The sequence below is a fragment of the Excalfactoria chinensis genome, chromosome 4, assembly GCF_039878825.1.
Source record: "Excalfactoria chinensis isolate bCotChi1 chromosome 4, bCotChi1.hap2, whole genome shotgun sequence".
Lineage (NCBI taxonomy): Eukaryota > Metazoa > Chordata > Aves > Galliformes > Phasianidae > Excalfactoria > Excalfactoria chinensis.
This window is the reverse complement of record NC_092828.1, coordinates 76,672,844-76,692,378: the sequence shown is the minus strand read 5'-3', so window position 1 is coordinate 76,692,378 and position 19,535 is coordinate 76,672,844. Positions and strand designations below refer to the sequence as shown.

The window sequence follows — 19,535 nt, the reverse complement described above, 5'->3', positions numbered from 1 at the left end:
TGTAGTATGAAACCCTCTTCACAGAGATTGTCTGTGCAGTTGCTGAATGTGGTATCGATGGAACTATATATGCTGATACCTGTGAGTTTTCTGGTCTGGAATAGCAGGTAGACCTTGAGGATTTGGTTACTGCAGCCCCTTCTGCTTGCTGGACAGTGCTGTTGTACTGACTTTTTGCCTTTGAGGTCTTGTCTGTGTTGCTCTGTGGTAGGTCTGAGGTGGGAGGATGTTCCCAGGACTGTTTGCGCAGTTATTTCAGAAGAGTGAGCAGAGTTTGACACCAGTGCCATTGCTTTGTAGGAAAAGCTTCTCAAAGTAGCATCAGTTGCTTCCATAATAGCATAATAGTTTGCTTTTCCAGATAAGTAGCTGTTTGTCATAGAGATAACGTTGAAAGTCCACTATAGTGGAGGTAGTCTGTTAAGTGGGAGCTGAACGAAGGTGAACAAGGTGGTGAGGACGGGGAGAATACACCACAGAGTGGCCCGTATAGATGTGGAGTGGTCTTTGAAGTACTAACATGCTCACAGATGGCTGTTAGCATTGAGTTGATATGTTGGACCAAACCCTGCCCTACTCTCACTGTACTTCTGCTACCGCCAAAGTCATCGCTTCAGTTTAGGGACATGGTGGGCGTGGTGGTGATGGGTTGATGACTGGACTAGTTGATCCTAGTGGTCTTTTCCAACCTTAAATCTCACTTGACAAAAAGATTATGTGAGCTGTTGCTGACTGTGTCAATGCCCCATAGAAGCAACTCATCTGCATGGGTTTACATGGGTAAATAGGCCCATGGGATGGGTTGCAGGTGTTTGTTTGCTGGACATGGTGAACCTGGTTGTCTGCTGTTCAGAAGATACAGAGGATTTGAGTTCAGAAGATTCAGAAGATTGTTTTAATGCGCTGCTTTCATGGGTTATTCAGAAGGTTTTGGTCTGTCAGGATTGTTGGATAGTTAATAGTACTTAGGATCTCCAGTGGCCATGCTTAAATGAGGAACTCTTTGTAAGCACTGACACCAGTTTGTGTATGTCCAAGATGTCCAGCTGACTGCAAAAATGTTGAACACAGAGCCTTCCTCAAGGCATTTGACAGGTGGCCCGTTTTCTTTACAGAGCAAGTTGGGGGAGTTGAATTCTCATGGTCTGTGAACTCCAATGGTTGGGAAGATCTCTGGAGAACTTCACTTTATATGTATGATACACACACACACACACATATATATATGTATATATACACATTCATACATATGTATGTGTAAATATATATACAGAAGTAGGAAGGCTTTTTTTTCCTCTGTTCTTTCTGAAGTGGGTTATTTTGTGGTACTTTTCAAGTAAGCTATGTGACTGATCTTTTCCTGAAGCTTTTTTTCTGTTTAGAGACTGCTATGCAAATCTGGGAAGCAGGCTTGGAAAGGCATCACAGTCTGCTTTTCACCTCTCTTGCTTTTAGATGACATGGTAGAGAGCAGTCATTTCAAGTTCTCCCCACCCGCTGACGTCTTCTGTATGGTGGTGTCTATAACCTAAATAGGGTGAACGAAATACTAAGCATTATCCTTTCATGTGGGAATTTTAACACTTATTCTCCACTGCCTTTTTTTAATTGTTTTCCTCTGAACTGTAAACCTTTAGTGCCTTACAGAACTACACCTAGATTTGTTCACCTGTCCAAGGTCTGAAAAAACAGCTTCTCTACCCAAGGTCTGTGTGTGTATGCCCTTGAAAGCTCAATTTTGTAGCAGTGTATTGGAAGAGGAGGAACATTTATTGTGGATGAGAACATGCCCGACTGCTTTACTGGGACTGTGTGAGCCACTGCTTGCTCTGCAGAACACAGAGGGCTTAAGTGGCACTTGGTGTGCTCTGGGCTGCCAAGTGAATGATTTGTTATTTAAGGCAGGGGTTTTCAGCTCAGATGAGAAATGAGCTATTGAGGACCTCAGTGTATTGCTGCCTTCTCATAGCTTATCTGTACTACCTTTGGCTTGCAGCTGGCTGGCAAGCACTTTACTGAGATTGCTCAGCGTGCACATTGTCTGGCTGGCATCGCCCTTCTCTTATTTCCTGAGCAGCAGCGTGTTGTACAAACCTATTTTTAAAAGTTTTCAGAACTGAGGTGACAGGGAGTTGGTTTGTGTGTGGTGTGTAGCTCTGCTCTGTGTCCCTCCAGGAATGGAGTGTGGTGGGTGGGTGTCACTGCTGTCCTGTGCACAGAGGACAGAGGTGGGTCACAGGTGTGAAAGGAGAGGCGGTCAGATGCATTCTGCCCTAGTTCCCTTTCAGTTGGTGCATCCTTTTCTCTGCCATGTCTTAAACTGAATGGGAGAGGCTTTGCTTTGGGAAAGGTTGTGAATAGAAGGTAGTGGGGGGGTTCCTGCTTGCTTACTGTTTGTAAAGATCAAGGAAAAGAGTGGCGACCAAGCATGCCAGAGATGCCTGTGCAACTTAGTGGGTAACAGATATCTCCTGAACGTGTGTTCATAATCATCTAGGCTCAATGTAAAGAATTTACTTCTCTGCCTTCAATTTTCTTATAACAAAAGTCACTCTTCACTTGAGCTTGGTTTGAATCACAACTGTCAATGAGTGAAGGCTGCTGATCAGGAGAGCTGAAGTCCTGCAAAGAAGGGAGTTGTCAGCTCGCAGTTCTAAGCTGCCCTTTCTGGTTTGCCTACTTTTGAAATGATGATTTTTCTTTTACTGTGGTTTTAATTTTTAAAAATGAAAAGCAAATAGCATTGCAGCAGGCTATGGTAAAACTTAGGCGGTCTCCAAGTTAGGGCCATATAGAGAGGCCCTAGAATGGACGTAGAATGAAAATCTTAAGGGAATGTCAAAATTAGTATTCAGTGTGTTGAGTAGCATTGTTTGTATCTTCTGAGGACAGTTTTGTACAGTGGAAAATAACACTGCAGAGCGCTTTTCATCTCCAGTATTTCTTGCAGTAATCTGGGGGAATTTTTGCCCTTTTGGTATCTGGTGGCTTAAGAAACGTACATGGAGTAAAATTACTGAAGGATTTTGTTGTTATCGACTTGGGGCAGAGGCCTCAGTACTTACACAAGCAAAAGAATGAAGCTTGGTCTGAATTGTGTAGAGGGACTTGTTCCTTATCGGTTAATCTGTTGAGAGGACTCCTTGATTTCCTTAGGTAAAGCTTGAAAGGCTTTTGTTTAGCTTCCCCAATTGCCCAGGCATTTCATCACCTTCAGACTGCTTGAATAGGGCTTTAAGAAACACGGCTTTAGAGGAACAAGCACTAAGTGTGACATTAATGGTGTTTCTAAAGTTTCTTTAGGAGGATGTTAATATTTTGTTTTAGGAGCAAGTGAAAGCAGGAATAGATGTATGAATGTTTTCCATGTGGAAGAATTTTAATTGCATTTTCCAGGGCAGTGAAACCCACTGGGATCTTGGGCTTCTGCAGGGAAACTCTAAGGGTAGCTCTGTTCTGCTGCTTTTCTGCTCAGTGGCATTTTTCTTTGGCAGGGCAATGAGGAGGGCAGGATGCTGGGCAGGATTTCTTCTCTCTGTACTCCCTGACCCCAGTGCTTTCAGGCAGTTCACCTCCTCCCTCCTCTACCATCACCCTTGCTGTGGGCCTGTCTTGCCTTGATCCACGTGTGCTGGTGTATCCTTGCAGCTTTTAGAATGACAAAGCTCTCCTGTCATCCACAACATTGCATGGCAATGAAATTGATCCTGTATCTGACTTAATAGGCATTCGTTATTAAGTGTTTCAACTGAAGGTCTCTGTTCCCACTGACTGAAAAATGTCCTTTGGATTTGGCCAGTAGAGCTTGTTAGACAGCACTGGTTGACCACCTGTACCAGAAATGTCAGTGAGTGATCTGTGTAGAGGCCATAGTGGTGGTCCAGGGGTTGCTGCTTAGCTTTCTGACACTTGCTTCTAGCTGTTGTACATAAGAGGGAAGCTCCTAAGAGCCCTGTGGTGTGAGTGGTCATTGGCCGGTGGATGTGGAGCTTTGAGGAGTAGGAGGCATGCAGCAGAGGGATGGGCTAGGAATAAGGCAGGGGCCTGGCTTCTGGATACAAAGGCAACACTAATCCACTGGGTTGAACCTCCTTTTTGTGATGGGGTCCAGGACTAATTTTTTTTTCCATGGCAGAGGATGTTGGAACTGGGAGAATGATGCTTAGGGAGTTTTGCTTTGGAGCAGTGATTTACTCTGCACAGCTTTTGTATGCCTTCAGAAGAACTAGGCCAACCCTTGTCACAGTGCAAGTGATTAGCTTTCCACATTACATTTACATTGCCCTCTGCAACCTCTTGGTCTGCACTCCCAACTGTGAAGAGACTGTCTTGTGACCAGAAGTTTGGGAACATCCATATTCAACATCATCTTTCATGGGCTGGAGCAGAGTAGACAGAAGGTCAAGTGATTTGTCATTGACAGGGCTTATTGGACCTGAAGAGAGACTGCAAACTCTTTAGGTAGCAGGGGAAGGAAGGCATGGCTCTTCTCAAGCCTTGATTGCTTTCTCTCTGCTTCATGTGCACTGCTCAAGCGAAGTCTGGGAGGCAGTCATTTGCTTCCCATTTCTCCCCTTTGTAGTCCTGATTTGGTTCCTGCTTTAGTCTTGCTCTGGATCACCCAGGGATTCCTTCAGTTCTGCTGGAGGTTTTAAATACTCAGTTTCTCCTCTCACTTTCCTCAAGTAACAAAATACAGCCATGATATACCCTGGATTTAGGGAAAACTTACATCTAGATGCTGGTTTACTTTGGTGCTTCCTCAACAGATCTTTCCAGGAATGAGCCCTTCTCTGTATGACATGCTGGAGCTGGGGGAGTATGTACAGATGCTGGGCAGTTATCCCTGGGATTCTTAATTGTTACGTTTAGCTAAAGGAATAGCTGATAAACTGATTAATTCCCCAAATTTCTATAGCTTCACCTAAGTCAGTATTTTGAAGAAGTTTTTTTTTTTTAAAGCTTTTCCTGAAGAGGGAAAACTAAGAAATGCTCAGTTTTTCTCCCTTACGTTCCCACCAGGTTTTACCTCATATAATGGAGGAGGGATGAACGGTGCAAGCAAAATGATGGATTTTCTGGAGGAACCACTTCCTGGTGTGGGAACCTATGAAGATTTCAACACGATAGATTGGGTGCGAGAGAAGTCCAGGGACCGGGACAGGCACAGAGAGGTAACATTTTTAACTATTCCTTGTTAGCACTTAAGGCAGAAGATTTAACTTGCTTGGAACTCATCTTAATTCTGATGACGTTAATAGGAAGCCATTTGCAAGAGAAATATTTAGGGTGGAGGGTTTTCTTATACCGTATCAAATTTGCTCAATTCTGAAGCATAGCAAAACATATCGTCCTGCTCATAGAAGACTTATGCATTATTTGGAAGAATTATATTACTATTCCATGGATTATATGGAACAACATAAGCACCCATGATCCTGTTATACACAGTGCTTATTGATAAAGAAATGGGATGCTCTTCTGAATGATGCTTTTCCTACTGAAATTTGTGCTGCATGGTTGAAAACGGTGGAACAAATTCTGCTTTTAGGACTTCACTGTTGTCAGCAATTAAAGGAATCTGCTTAGAAAGCAAGGGATGTTTTTTAAATGAAGTACCAGTGTCCCCAGTGTGCTCCTGGTTCATGAGAAGCCCTTGCTGGTGGAGTTCTTGGAGAGCGATGACTGAACTAAACTTGTCTGTTTACTTGCCAGAATATTCTGTAATGTTTTATTTTTTGGGCCTTTCAAAGCAATTTATGATTATTTAAATCCCTGCTGCTCTGTGTGTGGGAATACAATGTAATGCCTTCACTTTTGCAAGTACACACCCAACTAAGAGGCTCCAAGCTCAGTACTTGCTGTTCACCCCCCTAAAAGTTCCTATCTGTGCATTCTGTGTACAGATCCCCAAATCTTTTCACACATACACCCATGCACACAGACATATACAAAAACGATGTATGTGTAAGTTTGCAACAGGACAATCTATTTCCTATTTACAGAAGGATGTGTAGTTAAGGAAATGTCAAGAAATTGAAATTGGGTAGAGCTAGAAATTAAGCTGGCCAAAGAAATGTGTACATTGGTCAAATAAAAGCCATTATCAGGGCAGTAGTTTTGTCTACTGCCTGAGCCCTCACCTTCATTCAATAGCTGTGATGCTGATGAACAGTGCAGTATTTGAAAGACAAAATCTGGAGGAAAAAAAACAAGGAAAATCATTGTGAATGAAAGGATTCTTCCTCGTTTTAGTGAGCATTAGTTGTTTTCCTCAATGTGTCTTTTCATCTGGGAATAATGATGGTGTACCAGAATGCTTGTATTATGAAAGGAGGCAAGGCAGCAGGCACACAGTAGCTGTTGCTTGCCTCTTTGTGCTGCTGTCAGGCACAGTCAGACTGACAGGGCTGGCAGGAGGCAGCCATCACTGTCTATCACAGGCAGACCAGGCCAGAGCCTGTGAGGAACTCTGTCCTGAGGCTTGCAAGAGCAATCAGCACACATTACTTCTAGACCTCATAAGTCATTTCCAAACTCTGGTGGTTTTCAGCCTGCCTGCTAATAGATAATACTACTACTCCTTAGAGATATTGAGGGAGCAGCTGGAAACCACAGGAAAGTTGGTGACAACAACTGCTTCCTCAGTTGGTGTGGTATCCATACTGGAAGGCAGCACAGATAAGTTGCTGGGGGCAAAGTGTTCAGAGGGCCCTGTAAACATTCTGATTTGCTTGTGGCATCAAGCTACTAGCAGCTTGATATTGCTAGCAAGTAATAATTTTTATAGGCTAAGAGATGAATTTTATTTGCTTTTTATGCAGGAGACATTTAGGAGGAAAATGTTATGTGAATATTTGTATTCATACCAGGATAAGTGGAAGTACCCTATATCTGTTCTTGTTTGTGTCCTGATCAGAGCCGTATGGCCCTATGCCAGCTCCCAATGCAGCCGCTTTCTGACATTTTTCCTCTTTCCCCTCAAAACAGAATATACTGTGATAGCTTTTGTTTTGAATGGTAGGGGTGCTTTCACTACTTATGTCACCATGTGTATCTCAGAGTGCTTACACCAAAATAAATTAGACTGGTTTCTTCTTATTTGATAACCTTTTCTTCTAGATTACCAGCAGAAGTAAAGAGTCGACGTGGGCTCTGATACACAGTGTGAGCGATGCCTTTTCTGGCTGGTTGTTGATGTTGTTCATTGGGTTGTTGGCAGGTAAGAACAAACCTTAATTTTAAACATCAATTCCTTGCATCAGCTCTGATGTATTATTAGAACAGGAAGTTTTGTCCAAGAAGCAAGGGTTGAGGGACTGCACTGATGCTTGTTGCTCTGCTACTGCTTTGCAGTTTAAGGAGAATTACTTCTAAATGCTCTGAGGTTCTTTTTCTGCAAATGGCAAGGTAAGAAAACTCTGATAGAAAATTGTCCTGGGCACTGTTCTTCATTTGCTGCTAGTACATAGCTCTGAAATAGTCTAGATCAGAGGGAAGTAGTGTTAGGATGTAAATAATCTTTGAATGCTCTTTATTAACACTGGAGAAGCTGATGCCAAGGAATGCTAGCAAGGTGCTTTTTTTCCTCCTCACTCTTCTTGAGAATAAAAGGTGAGAGGTGTTTCTTGGGAAGTCAGGTTTCTTTCAGCAGTTGACTGAGCCCATTTAAATTAGTTCTGAAGGAAACTTTGGACCCAAGTGCAAAAGAAATAGCTCAGCTGGATGCAGATCTTCTTGGTAGAAGGCAGCTAGACTTTCAACATGAGGGACGATATTAAATCTTCTGTTAATATTTACATAGAAAAGCTGCTAGTGAGTTTTTCATTAACTGGAAGATATGCTAAATGTTACCTCTGGAGCATATACTAGGATTTACTGCTACAGATCAGAGGTCTGTATTCCTGGCCTCTGTGCTGATGTGTCACTTTACCTGAGAACTGAGATGATTATGCTTTTTGCCTTGTGGGATGCTGTGGGAGATATTCTTAATAGAAAAACAGAAAATTACTTTGAAGCTTCCTCTTATGCAATGAAAATTACTTTCCTTACTGAGTGCTTTTTGTTTTTTAATTGGGATTGGCAATGCTTTATTCCACTTCAGAGTTATTCCTTGTCCAGTCTTAGTGTTGTTACTCTAACTTGTGCTGGAGACCAGTGACATGTTTTATGTTCTCCAGAAACATGATAAGTCAGATCCCTCACTGTATCCAACTAATTTTCATGCTATATTTAATTCCATGTAACGGAGAATAATTAATATCTAGTGACTTAGAGTGAATTTTTTACTGCAGTTTGCTGTGGCTAACCTTGGAAATATTGTTAGCCATGCTTTGTTTTGTGACCTTCTTTTCAGTATAGACTTAAGCAAATCCTCCCTTTAGCTCTGTAAATAACAGTAATTGAATAAAATACAATTATAGGCAAAAATATACAAAAATATAACAGTGCTGCTTTAGTTACTGGTAGGTAAGTCAAAGTAGGGGCAGAGTAAAACAAAACAGAGACTCTCAGATACCTGAGTCTGCATCAGATGCTTACTATTAATTTTCATTTTTTCTAAACTAGGTTCCTTAGCAGGTCTGATAGACATTTCCGCCCACTGGATGACAGATTTGAAAGAAGGAGTGTGTTTAGCAGGCTTCTGGTTTAACCATGAGCACTGCTGCTGGAAGTCCAATACAACCTTTACAGACCGAGACAAGTGTCCTGAATGGATGAGCTGGTCACAGCTTATTATTGGCCACGGAGAGGTAATGTGTGACTAGAAATACTTCCACTGCTGAATATTCCATTTCCCAACCTGCACTGTCTTAGTATGGTCTGTTTGTATGTGCTAGAAGTGCAAATTGGGTGTTTCACTGGTTTAACTTTGAATTCTGGGGTTTTTCAGTAGGTAGGTTATGTGTTGTCCTCAGTGGGGCATCAAAACCTTAATGCATTCGCAAATGCTCTGCTTTAGTTTGAAACTTGCAGCTTGGAGGGTGTTTTTCCCACAGCCATTTTAAAGGACTGTGAGACAAACTTAAATCTTGTGTTTCTAGCAACTTTATCCAGTAGAGCAGCCAGCTTGACTGGGACAGTGTTTGTGTACCTTGTTTGCAGTTTCATATAATGGCTTTTGGAATGGTTGGCTCACAGTGCTCTAATTCAGCACGTGCAACTTGTCCTTGGAACTGCAGACTTACTGCAATTCCTGTTCTTTTGACCTGATGATAACTGTATTTGAGGTTACCTGCTATTTCTGTGTGCTTGTTTCAGTGCCCTGGTTTGATGTAAGCTTAATTGAAATTGGTTAACTTTGTCTGCATTTCAGGGGGCTTTTGCATATATTCTGAACTACTTCATGTATGTTATCTGGGCTTTGTTATTCTCCCTTCTCGCTGTGTTACTTGTGAAGGGCTTTGCTCCTTATGCCTGTGGCTCGGGAATCCCAGAGGTGAGTGAGAATGAAGGTGTGGGGTTGATTTATTTTTTTGGGTATGTGTTTTTGATGTGTTGGCTTTTTGTTTGTTTTTAAGGTGGGGTAATTGAAAGATTACATTTGCAGTCTGTGGAATAGTGCTTAAATACTAGAGACATATGGTGACTTGATATATGTTTGGTGTTGTTTTTTGTTTTTCAAACTGTGCTACTGAAACATATCTAGTTCTTAAGTCTTCATATAATCTCTTCAAAAACTAAAATAAATTTACTGAAAGTAAATGCCAAAATTTACTACAGGACAAAAGTGTGCTATTTGTGGAAGACAGACCAGAAAAGCAGCGTCAGGTTTTGGGTTTGTTTTTTTTTTTTTTTTTTGCTAGGAAAAGCAGCCTGAAGGAAAGGCTAGAAGGGCTATTTCTGTCTTAGCATATATAAGAATATCTATTCTTACTGACTGTGTGTTACCTTTGATAGCTGGGGAGGGAGGGACTCTGAAAACTATAGTGGAAAGCTAAGGCAGGAGTGGCTTTGCCTAGCAAATTGGGAGCTCTGACCAGGGCTTGAATGAAAGCCTGTAGAGCTCTGTGTGCTTGACTTCCAGATCAAAACTATCTTAAGTGGTTTCATCATTAGAGGCTACCTGGGCAAGTGGACGCTGATCATCAAAACCATTACCTTAGTGTTGGCTGTGTCCTCTGGCCTGAGCCTGGGAAAAGAGGGCCCCCTGGTGCACGTTGCCTGCTGCTGTGGAAACATCCTGTGCCATCTCTTCACCAAATACAGGAAGAACGAAGCGAAGCGCAGAGAGGTAAAATGATGTGGTGATATTTTATCAAGAACACTGAGGTTGTAGTAGGGACATAGACATAGCAGAAATGTTTAATGCTTTCTTTGCCTGTCTTCAATGGCAGTGATGGGCTTTGGGACCACTGGAGCTCTGAGTTGGAGGACTGTGACTGCAGTAATGATAAATTCCAGGCAGCCCTGAGTTTATGTGAGATTTTGCTGCTGCAGCTGGATGCATATAAGTCTATGATGGGACTGATGGGATTCATCCCAGTGTACTCAAAGTGCTGTTTGATATTCACTGCAAAACCTCTCAATTACTTTCCAGTCATCCTGAGATTGTGGAGAAGTGTCAGTTGACTAGATATGGCAAATGTTGTCCCAGTTTTCAAGAAGGGCAGCAAAGATGACACTGCTAAATGAAAGTCTGCCAGTCTCACTTTGGTGCCTGGCAGAATTATGGAGAAGATTGTTCTGTGAAAAAGGAAAAGATAATGCAGTCATTGGTCACTGGTTAACAAACTTACTCTCCTTTTAGGGCAAGGTTACCCATCTGGTTGACCAAGGGAAGCCAGCTGATGTCATACTTTTAGGTTTCAGCAAAACTTTTTATACTGTTTTTAATGGTGTCTTTCTAGACTAAATATACAGCATACAGCTCAACAAAAGCATAATGTGATGGGTGGACAATTAACTGAGGAGTCAAGGCTCATAGTTTATGGAATTAGAGCAGGCCATCATTAGCGGGGCTCAGCAGGCCAAGGCTCTTCAGTGTTTTCGTCAATCACATGGTGCAGAATAGGAAAAGACACTAAGAAAATCTGTGGACAACACTAATTTGGGAAGAAGTGTTGACTCCCTCAAAGATACAAGGAGGACATAAAACTACTAAAGACATTCTTTTTAAGTAGAGCTTCATGTGAGGTGAAAGCACAAGTGAAAACAGGTCAAATAGAATATGGTAATTGCAATTGATTTTGGTTCTACTAATTTAGGAGTTGAACTGCTTAAATGTTAATTGTTTCTGGTTTTGTTTTAGCTGCTTAGGAATTACAGAAGTCAGCTCACTCCATTTGTTCCCTCTTGCCTTTAAAGCAGATCAGACAAGCTTTTTCTGTAGTGATTGCAGATATATTTGCACTTTTTTTTTCTTAAGTAAAGACATCTAACAAAAAAGTGGAAAGTTTTTTGATGGGGAAATTGAAAATGTGTGACTGACTTGTTTTTCTTGCAGGTTTTATCAGCAGCTGCAGCTGCTGGTGTGTCTGTAGCTTTTGGTGCACCGATTGGAGGAGTGCTCTTTAGTCTGGAAGAGGTAACATCAGCATTTTCTATTAGCTCTTCATGAGCTGTTTTATTGCAAGAACTGACTCTGCTGGTTTGAAAATACACTCCACTCATAACTACTTGGGTGTGGAAAGGAAACCCTGTTGAATACTGACTTGTGGTATATTTAAAAAGTCTGCCAAGCAACCTAAGCTTTACTGGGGATCCAGGTAATTCTTATGGGTGCTGGAGAACTTATTTTGGATTATGTATTTCTCTAGCTTTGCAGTAAACCTGCTAGATTTCCCCGACCTGTCCATGCTCACCAACACTGCTCACAGCTACAGCTTCTTTCATGTTTTCTGTATGTCTGCTGTCAGCTCTGTCACAGGCTGCCTCACAACAAATTTACCTTGCTCATCAAGTGAAGTTTTGATTCAGACATGAAATGGATCATCACTTCTGTCTTCAGGGCTTAACTCAGAGAAAGAATGGGATGGCTTTGCTCAGCTGAGCAATAATAGCTGTAATAGCTGCTATGGCACACACAATTGCTTGGCATTTCTGGACTTTGTGAGCATGCAAGACAAATACTTCTCCAAATTCAGCTTGTAGCTGATTTGTAGTGATTTATCTGAGTAAGTTGTTTCTGCTTAAGGGACCATAGAGAGCATTTGCTACACTGAAAATGTGTGCAGACCAAGGTACATCCTGGTTGCTGTGATCTGTCTGTGTCAAGGGTCGCTCAAAATCAAATCTGGAGTGCTCATCTGAAGGAGAAAGTATGTACCCAGTGAACACCAGTCTCAGTCCTTGCTTTGTAGTTCATGCAATAGTGGTTTTGTTACAGGGCAGCAATCAGTGTTGTGTCAAGTGACTAAATCTGCTTTGTTTTTCCTTTTTAGGTCAGTTACTATTTTCCTCTCAAGACACTGTGGCGCTCGTTCTTTGCTGCTCTGGTAGCTGCATTTACTCTGCGTTCCATCAATCCTTTTGGGAACAGCCGCCTGGTTCTCTTCTATGTGGAGTTCCACATGCCGTGGCATCTTCTGGAGCTTGTACCATTCATCCTTTTGGGAATTTTTGGTGGGCTTTGGGGAGCTTTCTTCATTCGCAGCAACATTGCCTGGTGCAGGCGGCGCAAGACAACCAAGCTTGGTAAATACCCCGTGCTCGAGGTGTTTGTAGTGACTGCCATCACGGCCATCCTGGCCTTCCCAAATGAGTACACCAGAATGAGTACCAGCGAGCTGATCTCTGAACTCTTCAATGACTGTGGGATTTTGGACTCTTCCAAGCTCTGCGAGTACGTGAATGATTTCAACAGCACCAAAGGGGATGACTTGCCTGACCGAGCTGCTGGCCCAGGAGTTTACACAGCCATGTGGCAGCTAGCTTTGGCCCTTATAATGAAAGTCTTCATCACTATCTTCACCTTTGGCATGAAGGTGAGAATTACCTGTGGAAGATGTTCTTTTCACCCTGTGCAGGAATTCTGCTCCTTAGAGGTTTTTGTTGTTTTTTTTTTAACTTGCCCAGTAAGTTTACTTTTTTTTTTTCCCCAAGTCCCATTAAAAAGGGGGAAAAAACACCTAAAAAACTGTGCTTTTTGAGGGGTGATAGACTGCAATTATTTGTTCTGTTGTTAGTAACTGGGATTAGTAGACACCTTTTATCCTGTGTGTGACCGCTAGACCAAACTGCTGGGTCATGGATTCATAACCTGTGTTCCAAACACCAAGTACTTCTAAATTGTCTCTCCTTAAGCCTTTTTGATGCTTCCCCTGTATACCTCCTTTTCTAATTGCAAAGTGACATGAAGCCAGCAGAGTGGGAGAATCCTGTGAATTCCGTAAATAAGTACTCATGTAGTTGGAAAGGCATAAGGGAATGTTGTGGGGGAGTTTTAGCTTATTCTATTTCATGCTAAGCTGATGTATGGCTGTTTCTCCTGCTCAGAAAGATGTACATTCAAATTCTGTTACAGAGGTCTTGGAATGTGTTGTTTCAGTAAGGACAGCATTTGGAGCTCTCAGTGCTGTTGTTTGTTCAGTTCAAGGACACAAGGAGGCGTTCTCTCACCACTTCTTTGGTGCTGAACAGGCAGAAGTGATGGGGCATGGCATCCCTGCCAATTTTAACTTTAGGGTAACCTCAAAATCAGTCTTGATTTAAACTTCTGAGTGCCACTAGTCTTTGGATGCTCTTTCCCAGAGAAATACCGTATGTCCTGATGTGTTTTTTCGTAGGTCCCTTCGGGTCTCTTCATCCCCAGCATGGCAGTCGGTGCTATAGCAGGCAGGTTGCTAGGGGTAGCAATGGAGCAGTTGGCATTTTACCACCATGACTGGATCATCTTCAGTGGCTGGTGCAGTCAAGGAGCTGACTGTATCACTCCCGGCCTGTATGCAATGGTTGGGGCTGCAGCATGTCTAGGTAAGCAAGAGATGTCTCTTGAAGTTCTAGTGCAAGCTTGAGTCTTGGTTGCTTATGTGATTGCATAGTAGTGAAATGCTGATGATGTTCTTGTAGTCTGTGTTTAAAGAAAAAACAAACAAACAGCAAAAACAAACAAAAAAACTGGCTTGATCTCAAGAACAGGGAACGTCATAGGATAGCATCTAATGTGTTTCTCATCCTGTTTGCATTCTTTTACTGGCATCAATGTATCATTGGACGTGATAAATTTCAGTGGGGAATCTCCTGCGTGTGTAGCTAGAACAAGTGAGACTGGCCAGGGACTTGAGATTTCCATATAGGGAAGCCTTGCTGTTAGGAAAATTAATGATAGCAGGCAGGGGATGTCAGGATGCCACTTGACCTTTGTGTGTAGTCTGTCATAGAGATCAGCTCATGAATCTCTTTATGGTTGTTATTTGTAAGGCCATTTTATGTCATGACCAGACTATTTTGCAGCTAGCTAAATTTCATGCTAAGTAACAGCAAATTGGCACTAGGAAGTGTTTTGATATAATATATGGCCTTAAGAAATAAGTTTAGAACAGATAAACTACATTGACAGAGCTCTGTAATTGAGATGATGTGCAATCAAAGGACATGTGACACTGAGGTATGTCCTGTTGCCTGAATTGAAATTAATGTCATCTCTGGAAGGATGGCTCTAGTAAATGTCAGGGCAGCTCTCCTGGCTGTAAATCTCCATTAACTATGTTTATGTCTTTTGTCTTTCTGTGTTTTTTTTTGTAGGTGGGGTGACCCGGATGACTGTGTCACTAGTGGTCATTATGTTTGAGCTCACTGGTGGACTGGAATACATAGTTCCTCTGATGGCAGCAGCCATGACCAGCAAGTGGGTGGCAGATGCTATTGGGCGGGAAGGCATTTATGATGCCCATATACGCCTCAATGGCTATCCTTTCTTGGAAGCCAAGGAAGAGTTCTCACACAAGACACTTGCAATGGATGTAATGAGGCCACGGAGGAATGATCCTCCTCTGACTGTCATCACTCAGGACAGCATGTCAGTAGAAGACATTGAGACCATAATCAATGAAACCACATACAGTGGCTATCCAGTGGTGGTGTCACGGGAGTCCCAAAGGCTTGTTGGATTTGTCCTCAGGAGAGACCTCATCATTTCAATTGGTACGTGCAAGGAAGTAAGATGCTCTAAGGATAAATGGTGCAGAGTGCAGTTAGGCCTTCAAGTAGCACCAACTCTTAATTTACTTCACATTTTTGAGTCAGTAGTGATGGTGGCTGTACTTACAGAAGCCTGCATCTCCATCCCTCAGCAGTGTGGGGTTTGTGTCCATTGAGCTTGAAGGACAGCACAGCTTGACCAGTGCAGTTAGTATGGCTGTGCTGAATTCATAAACCTAGTGAAACATGAGTTGTGTTGAGCTCTGTGGTGTGTTCTCCAGTGTGTGGTTTAATGCACTGTTGTAACACAGGCTTGATGTCTGTTGTATGGATGGTGAGAAGAAGTTTTGGTCCTGAGCTGTCTATATACTATAGGAGAGATAGAATACTTCTTATAATAAGTTGCCTACAGCTGTGAATCAACCCTGTGTGTTCTTTCAAGGTAGGTTTTCAATCTCAGTTTAAGGACGTACAGTACGTACTTTTGGAGCATGCAAGTATTGCTCTTCTAATGCATATGGGCCAAATGCTTATGACCAAGTGAAATAAAATACAGAAGAAGCGCAGTAACATATAATTATGGACATTTCCTTTCTTTTGTTGGGCTGTTTTTGTGGTATGACCATGAATTCTTGGGTTTGTGTTGTTATGAATCTCTTGGGACTCCTTTAAAAATAATATTTTCCCCATAGAAAATGGGACAGCCTGCTTTAAATATGAAGTCTGGTGTTTTGGATGCCACATTTTTCCCTGCCCATTGAGTCTTGGAATGTAAATATCAAATTGAAACAGCAGTACAGCAGACATCCAGATTGTCCGAGTAGCGGGATTAAGCAGCAATGCACCAGTGTGGATATCTGAGTGGTATCAGGTTCTTAACACCATTTTCATGTTTTTTTTTTTTCTATTCTTGACTCTGGTTAGTACTTAAAAATACTTCTTTAGCTACTCTGCTGGGACCCACAGCAGTGACTGGTGAAAGGACAAATTGTTTTATTTACCTGCTCTTAAACTGGTGAGTTAAAGATCTCCAGAACTTGCATTTACATAACAGTTACCACCATGCGTGTTCTCTGAATGGAAAACACATGCAGCAGTTATTATTTCTGGAGGTGAAAATATGCTGTATCTAAAATTGTATCCTTTTGGCTGGAGCAAAATGCTGAAATACACTGGCTCGTCATTAAGCAAAGCACTGGTGTGCTGAGTTTATCCTTATGGTGAAGCTTTGAAGTCCTTAGAGATTAGAAAAGAGAATGGAATCATGTCACTACTTGGGTCATTAGGTACATGTCTTGAGAAACATAAATGAACCTCTAAGGCCATCTCAGTGTGGTGAAGAGAAAAAGGTAAGCTCTTCCATTTAGAAAAAGGAAAGGAGGGATGATATTTAATCAAATATTTCTTCTTCCAGAAAATGCCCGGAAGAAGCAGGATGGAATTGTTAGCACTTCAATTATTTATTTCACTGACCACTCTCCTCCACTGCCTCCAAGCTCCCCCTCTATGCTGAAACTCAGGAGCATCCTGGACCTCAGTCCTTTCACAGTGACAGACCAAACTCCTATGGAAATCGTTGTGGATATATTTCGCAAGCTTGGATTGCGTCAGTGCCTCGTTACTCACAATGGGTAAGAAGGTAGCCCTGGGCCTGAGGTTCCAGTGGATCGTGCTGGATTAGTTAAGGTCATTGAGCTGTTCAGCTCAACCATGGCAGGAAAGCTCCATGCAGGAGTGTAAGAGTTCATTGGGTTTGGATCTAGATGATCCTTAAAGGTCCTGTCCAGCTCAAACCATTCAATGATTAAACTTCCAGATCTGAGTCAGACCCTCTTCTTCAAGAGAGTGGAGGCCTCTAGTATGTAGAGCTGAGTATCCCTGAGGGCAAATGTAATCTGGAAAATAACAGTTGTGAACCCTTGAACCTCTGTCAGTTGAAACAGTACCATAAATTCTGTCAGCTATTGAAATGGTCAGACACAGCTCTGTATGGCGGTGGGTTTGCTATACCTAAAATTAATGAAAAGCTCTCAGCCTTTTCTTACAAATCTGGTCACGTGTATCATGTCACCTCTTGAAATCAATGTGGTATCAATTCAGAAGCAGTGTGCTTGGTGAGGTGGGAAGGAATGAGGGCAAAGAATTGGAACAAGCTATCTACTCCTTTAAGAGCCAAACTGAAGGGAAGCTCTCTCCCTGTCCTTCACTGCGTTGCAGTTGGACCAGTTGTTCTTCTCAGTTTCTGACAGAAAATAGTACTGTTAAGCAACACTTCCCAATAGAGGTTGTCTTAGTTCCTATCATGAGTGTTCTGAACAGCTATGCTTTGGAAACCAGAGCTGCTGAGAGAAACAGCTCTTAAAATGCAGTCCTAGATGTTCAGGTCCATCTGTTTGGAGAAGGCAGGTAGGTGTTAATAGAAATCATTAGTATGTCTTGGCAGAGTGTCTGCTGGGGCTGACAAATACCGTATTTTGCATGAAGTTTCAGTATTGTGATACATGCAAGTGCTTCAGCTACTGCAACACGTTATAGTTGCCATAGGAGAAGTTATACAAGAGCAAGAAGACATTCCTTGGGTGCTGATGCATTAAAAATGTTTTCATTTTTTTTAGGAAACTGCTTGGGATCATTACCAAGAAGGATGTACTAAAGCACATTGCACAGCTGGCTAACCAGGACCCAGATTCTATACTCTTCAATTAAAGGCAGACTAGTAGGTATTGTGTGTTAAACACAAAAGATACTTTATAGAAGATTCTGGATATTCTTTCCTATTTTTATTGAGACCTTGGAACTATTTTCAGCGTTTCCTTCCATGGAGCTGAAGATTATTTTTTTTTCTACATGATAACCAATTGCACTACGTAGTCTGTGGAAAAATAATCTTCTTTTTAGAAGAAAAAAGACTATTTACATTGCTTTTGTGAAGTTGCATTGGAAAGATTCCATGAAGGAGTAAAAGCAAAATGCTACAGAATTATATATCTTCTTATTATTTTATTTGAACTCTTGTTACTAACGTGGGTAGGGGAAGACAAGGTTTGTACCTTCAGGAACTTTGAAGGAGGACGATTTTGCACACAGTATTCAGGTGGTGGCAGAGCGATACAGTTGTTACTCAGGGGCAGTGTATTCCCAATTAGTTACTTAGTGAAAATAAGAACCTGGTAAAATAAAAGAAAGAACAGAAACACCCAAACAAACAAAAAGTGATGGAAAACACCCTTATAAAAAGATCAGGTGGCTCTGTAACTAACCCCATATGAGAGCTTAACTCCTCAGTAATCTCTATTGGCTCGCTGATGATATTTCACTGAAAGAAGGAAAAAAACCAATCTCCAGGTGACCAATCTTTTAGAAATTTTGTTTGGTTTCTGATTGGGAAGAAGTTTATTTTGATTAATCTTCTGTGAATGTATTTAATTATTCTCCAATGCTGGCTTGCTAGGAGAATCCAGATGAGGAGGTGGCAGGCGAGTTAGTAGTTGTATTCTTGTCATCATCTCTGTTTTGATATATGCCTAAGGATTTCTTCTTGATTCCTCTTGAGCATGTAATTAAAATTGCAAAGACTGAATCCTAAAGCCCTGGCTTTACTGCACTTCCAAGTAAACTTTGATCATATTAGATGTTGCACAGTTGACCTCTTCCTTAAACAGCAGTGTCTTATGTTGCTGAGGATGTCTTAATGGAGACTCCTGGGCCTGGGATGTTTACATGGATACATTTTCTGTTCCTTGCTCCTCTCCTCAGCCCCGCACTAAACTCAGGCTTGGATCCTGGCTCTAGTATGGAGAACACTGCCACTTTATGTATTTTCACCGCTTGGTGTCTCATTTTACCAACAACTATGCAATAAAAACCTTTCCTGACCACTATCAGCAACGTAACCTGTTCTTGAGTTGCTCTATTCCAAGTCTGCTTCTCAAATCCTTGTTCAAATTCATTTTCTGTTAATGGTGGTGACAGTTTACTGGAATTTTGAAGGTATATAAATGCCTTTGGAGGTTATTATGTTTGTAATGGATTCTGTCTGTAGCAGACTTCTGTGGCTGAGGCTTGTTAGTGAAAATAGAGCTCACCACTGTCAGTACATCTGGCAGGAACTGAGCTGTTTGGTACTGGCCAGGGGTTAAGACTGTGAGGAATCTGACTGCGCTTCCTGATGGACAGACGTAAGCAGGTGTTGTGCTTTGTACAGCCTCGGCCCCAGAGGCCCTGGTGCCAGCTGCTCAGCCCGAGCTGGAGCTGCAGGTTGAGGCTGAGGTGTGGTGAGTTGTCATTGTGAGGCTGTTAGTGCCACACAGATTAATGCTGTTTGGTGGGCACGTGGGGCTCCTGGCTACAGGTGGCTGGCAACATTCTCAGTCTTAAACTTGCTTAGATATAAAACAAGTTCTCATCCGTACTTGGAATAGAAGGCAGCCCATTTCTGTAGCAGCCATTAGCAT

General features: G+C 42.0%; 1 protein-coding gene across 6 annotated transcripts in view; it reads left to right on the top strand.

Moving 5' to 3' along the window:
- Positions 1 to 18,969, top strand: part of LOC140251297 (H(+)/Cl(-) exchange transporter 5) — a 40,437-nt gene extending 21,468 nt beyond the window's left edge. For all 6 annotated transcript variants that reach the window (XM_072334870.1, XM_072334872.1, XM_072334871.1 and 3 more), the window contains 11 exons: positions 5,023 to 5,174; positions 7,123 to 7,222; positions 8,569 to 8,753; positions 9,317 to 9,439; positions 10,028 to 10,234; positions 11,447 to 11,527; positions 12,384 to 12,926; positions 13,728 to 13,914; positions 14,686 to 15,084; positions 16,496 to 16,712; positions 17,697 to 18,969. In XM_072334870.1, the coding sequence (XP_072190971.1) occupies positions 5,023 to 5,174; positions 7,123 to 7,222; positions 8,569 to 8,753; positions 9,317 to 9,439; positions 10,028 to 10,234; positions 11,447 to 11,527; positions 12,384 to 12,926; positions 13,728 to 13,914; positions 14,686 to 15,084; positions 16,496 to 16,712; positions 17,697 to 17,787 (2,285 nt within the window). In that variant the 3' untranslated portion in view covers positions 17,788 to 18,969. The remainder of the gene's footprint in view (positions 1 to 5,022; positions 5,175 to 7,122; positions 7,223 to 8,568; positions 8,754 to 9,316; positions 9,440 to 10,027; positions 10,235 to 11,446; positions 11,528 to 12,383; positions 12,927 to 13,727; positions 13,915 to 14,685; positions 15,085 to 16,495; positions 16,713 to 17,696) is intronic.
- Positions 18,970 to 19,535: the final 566 nt, after the last annotated feature.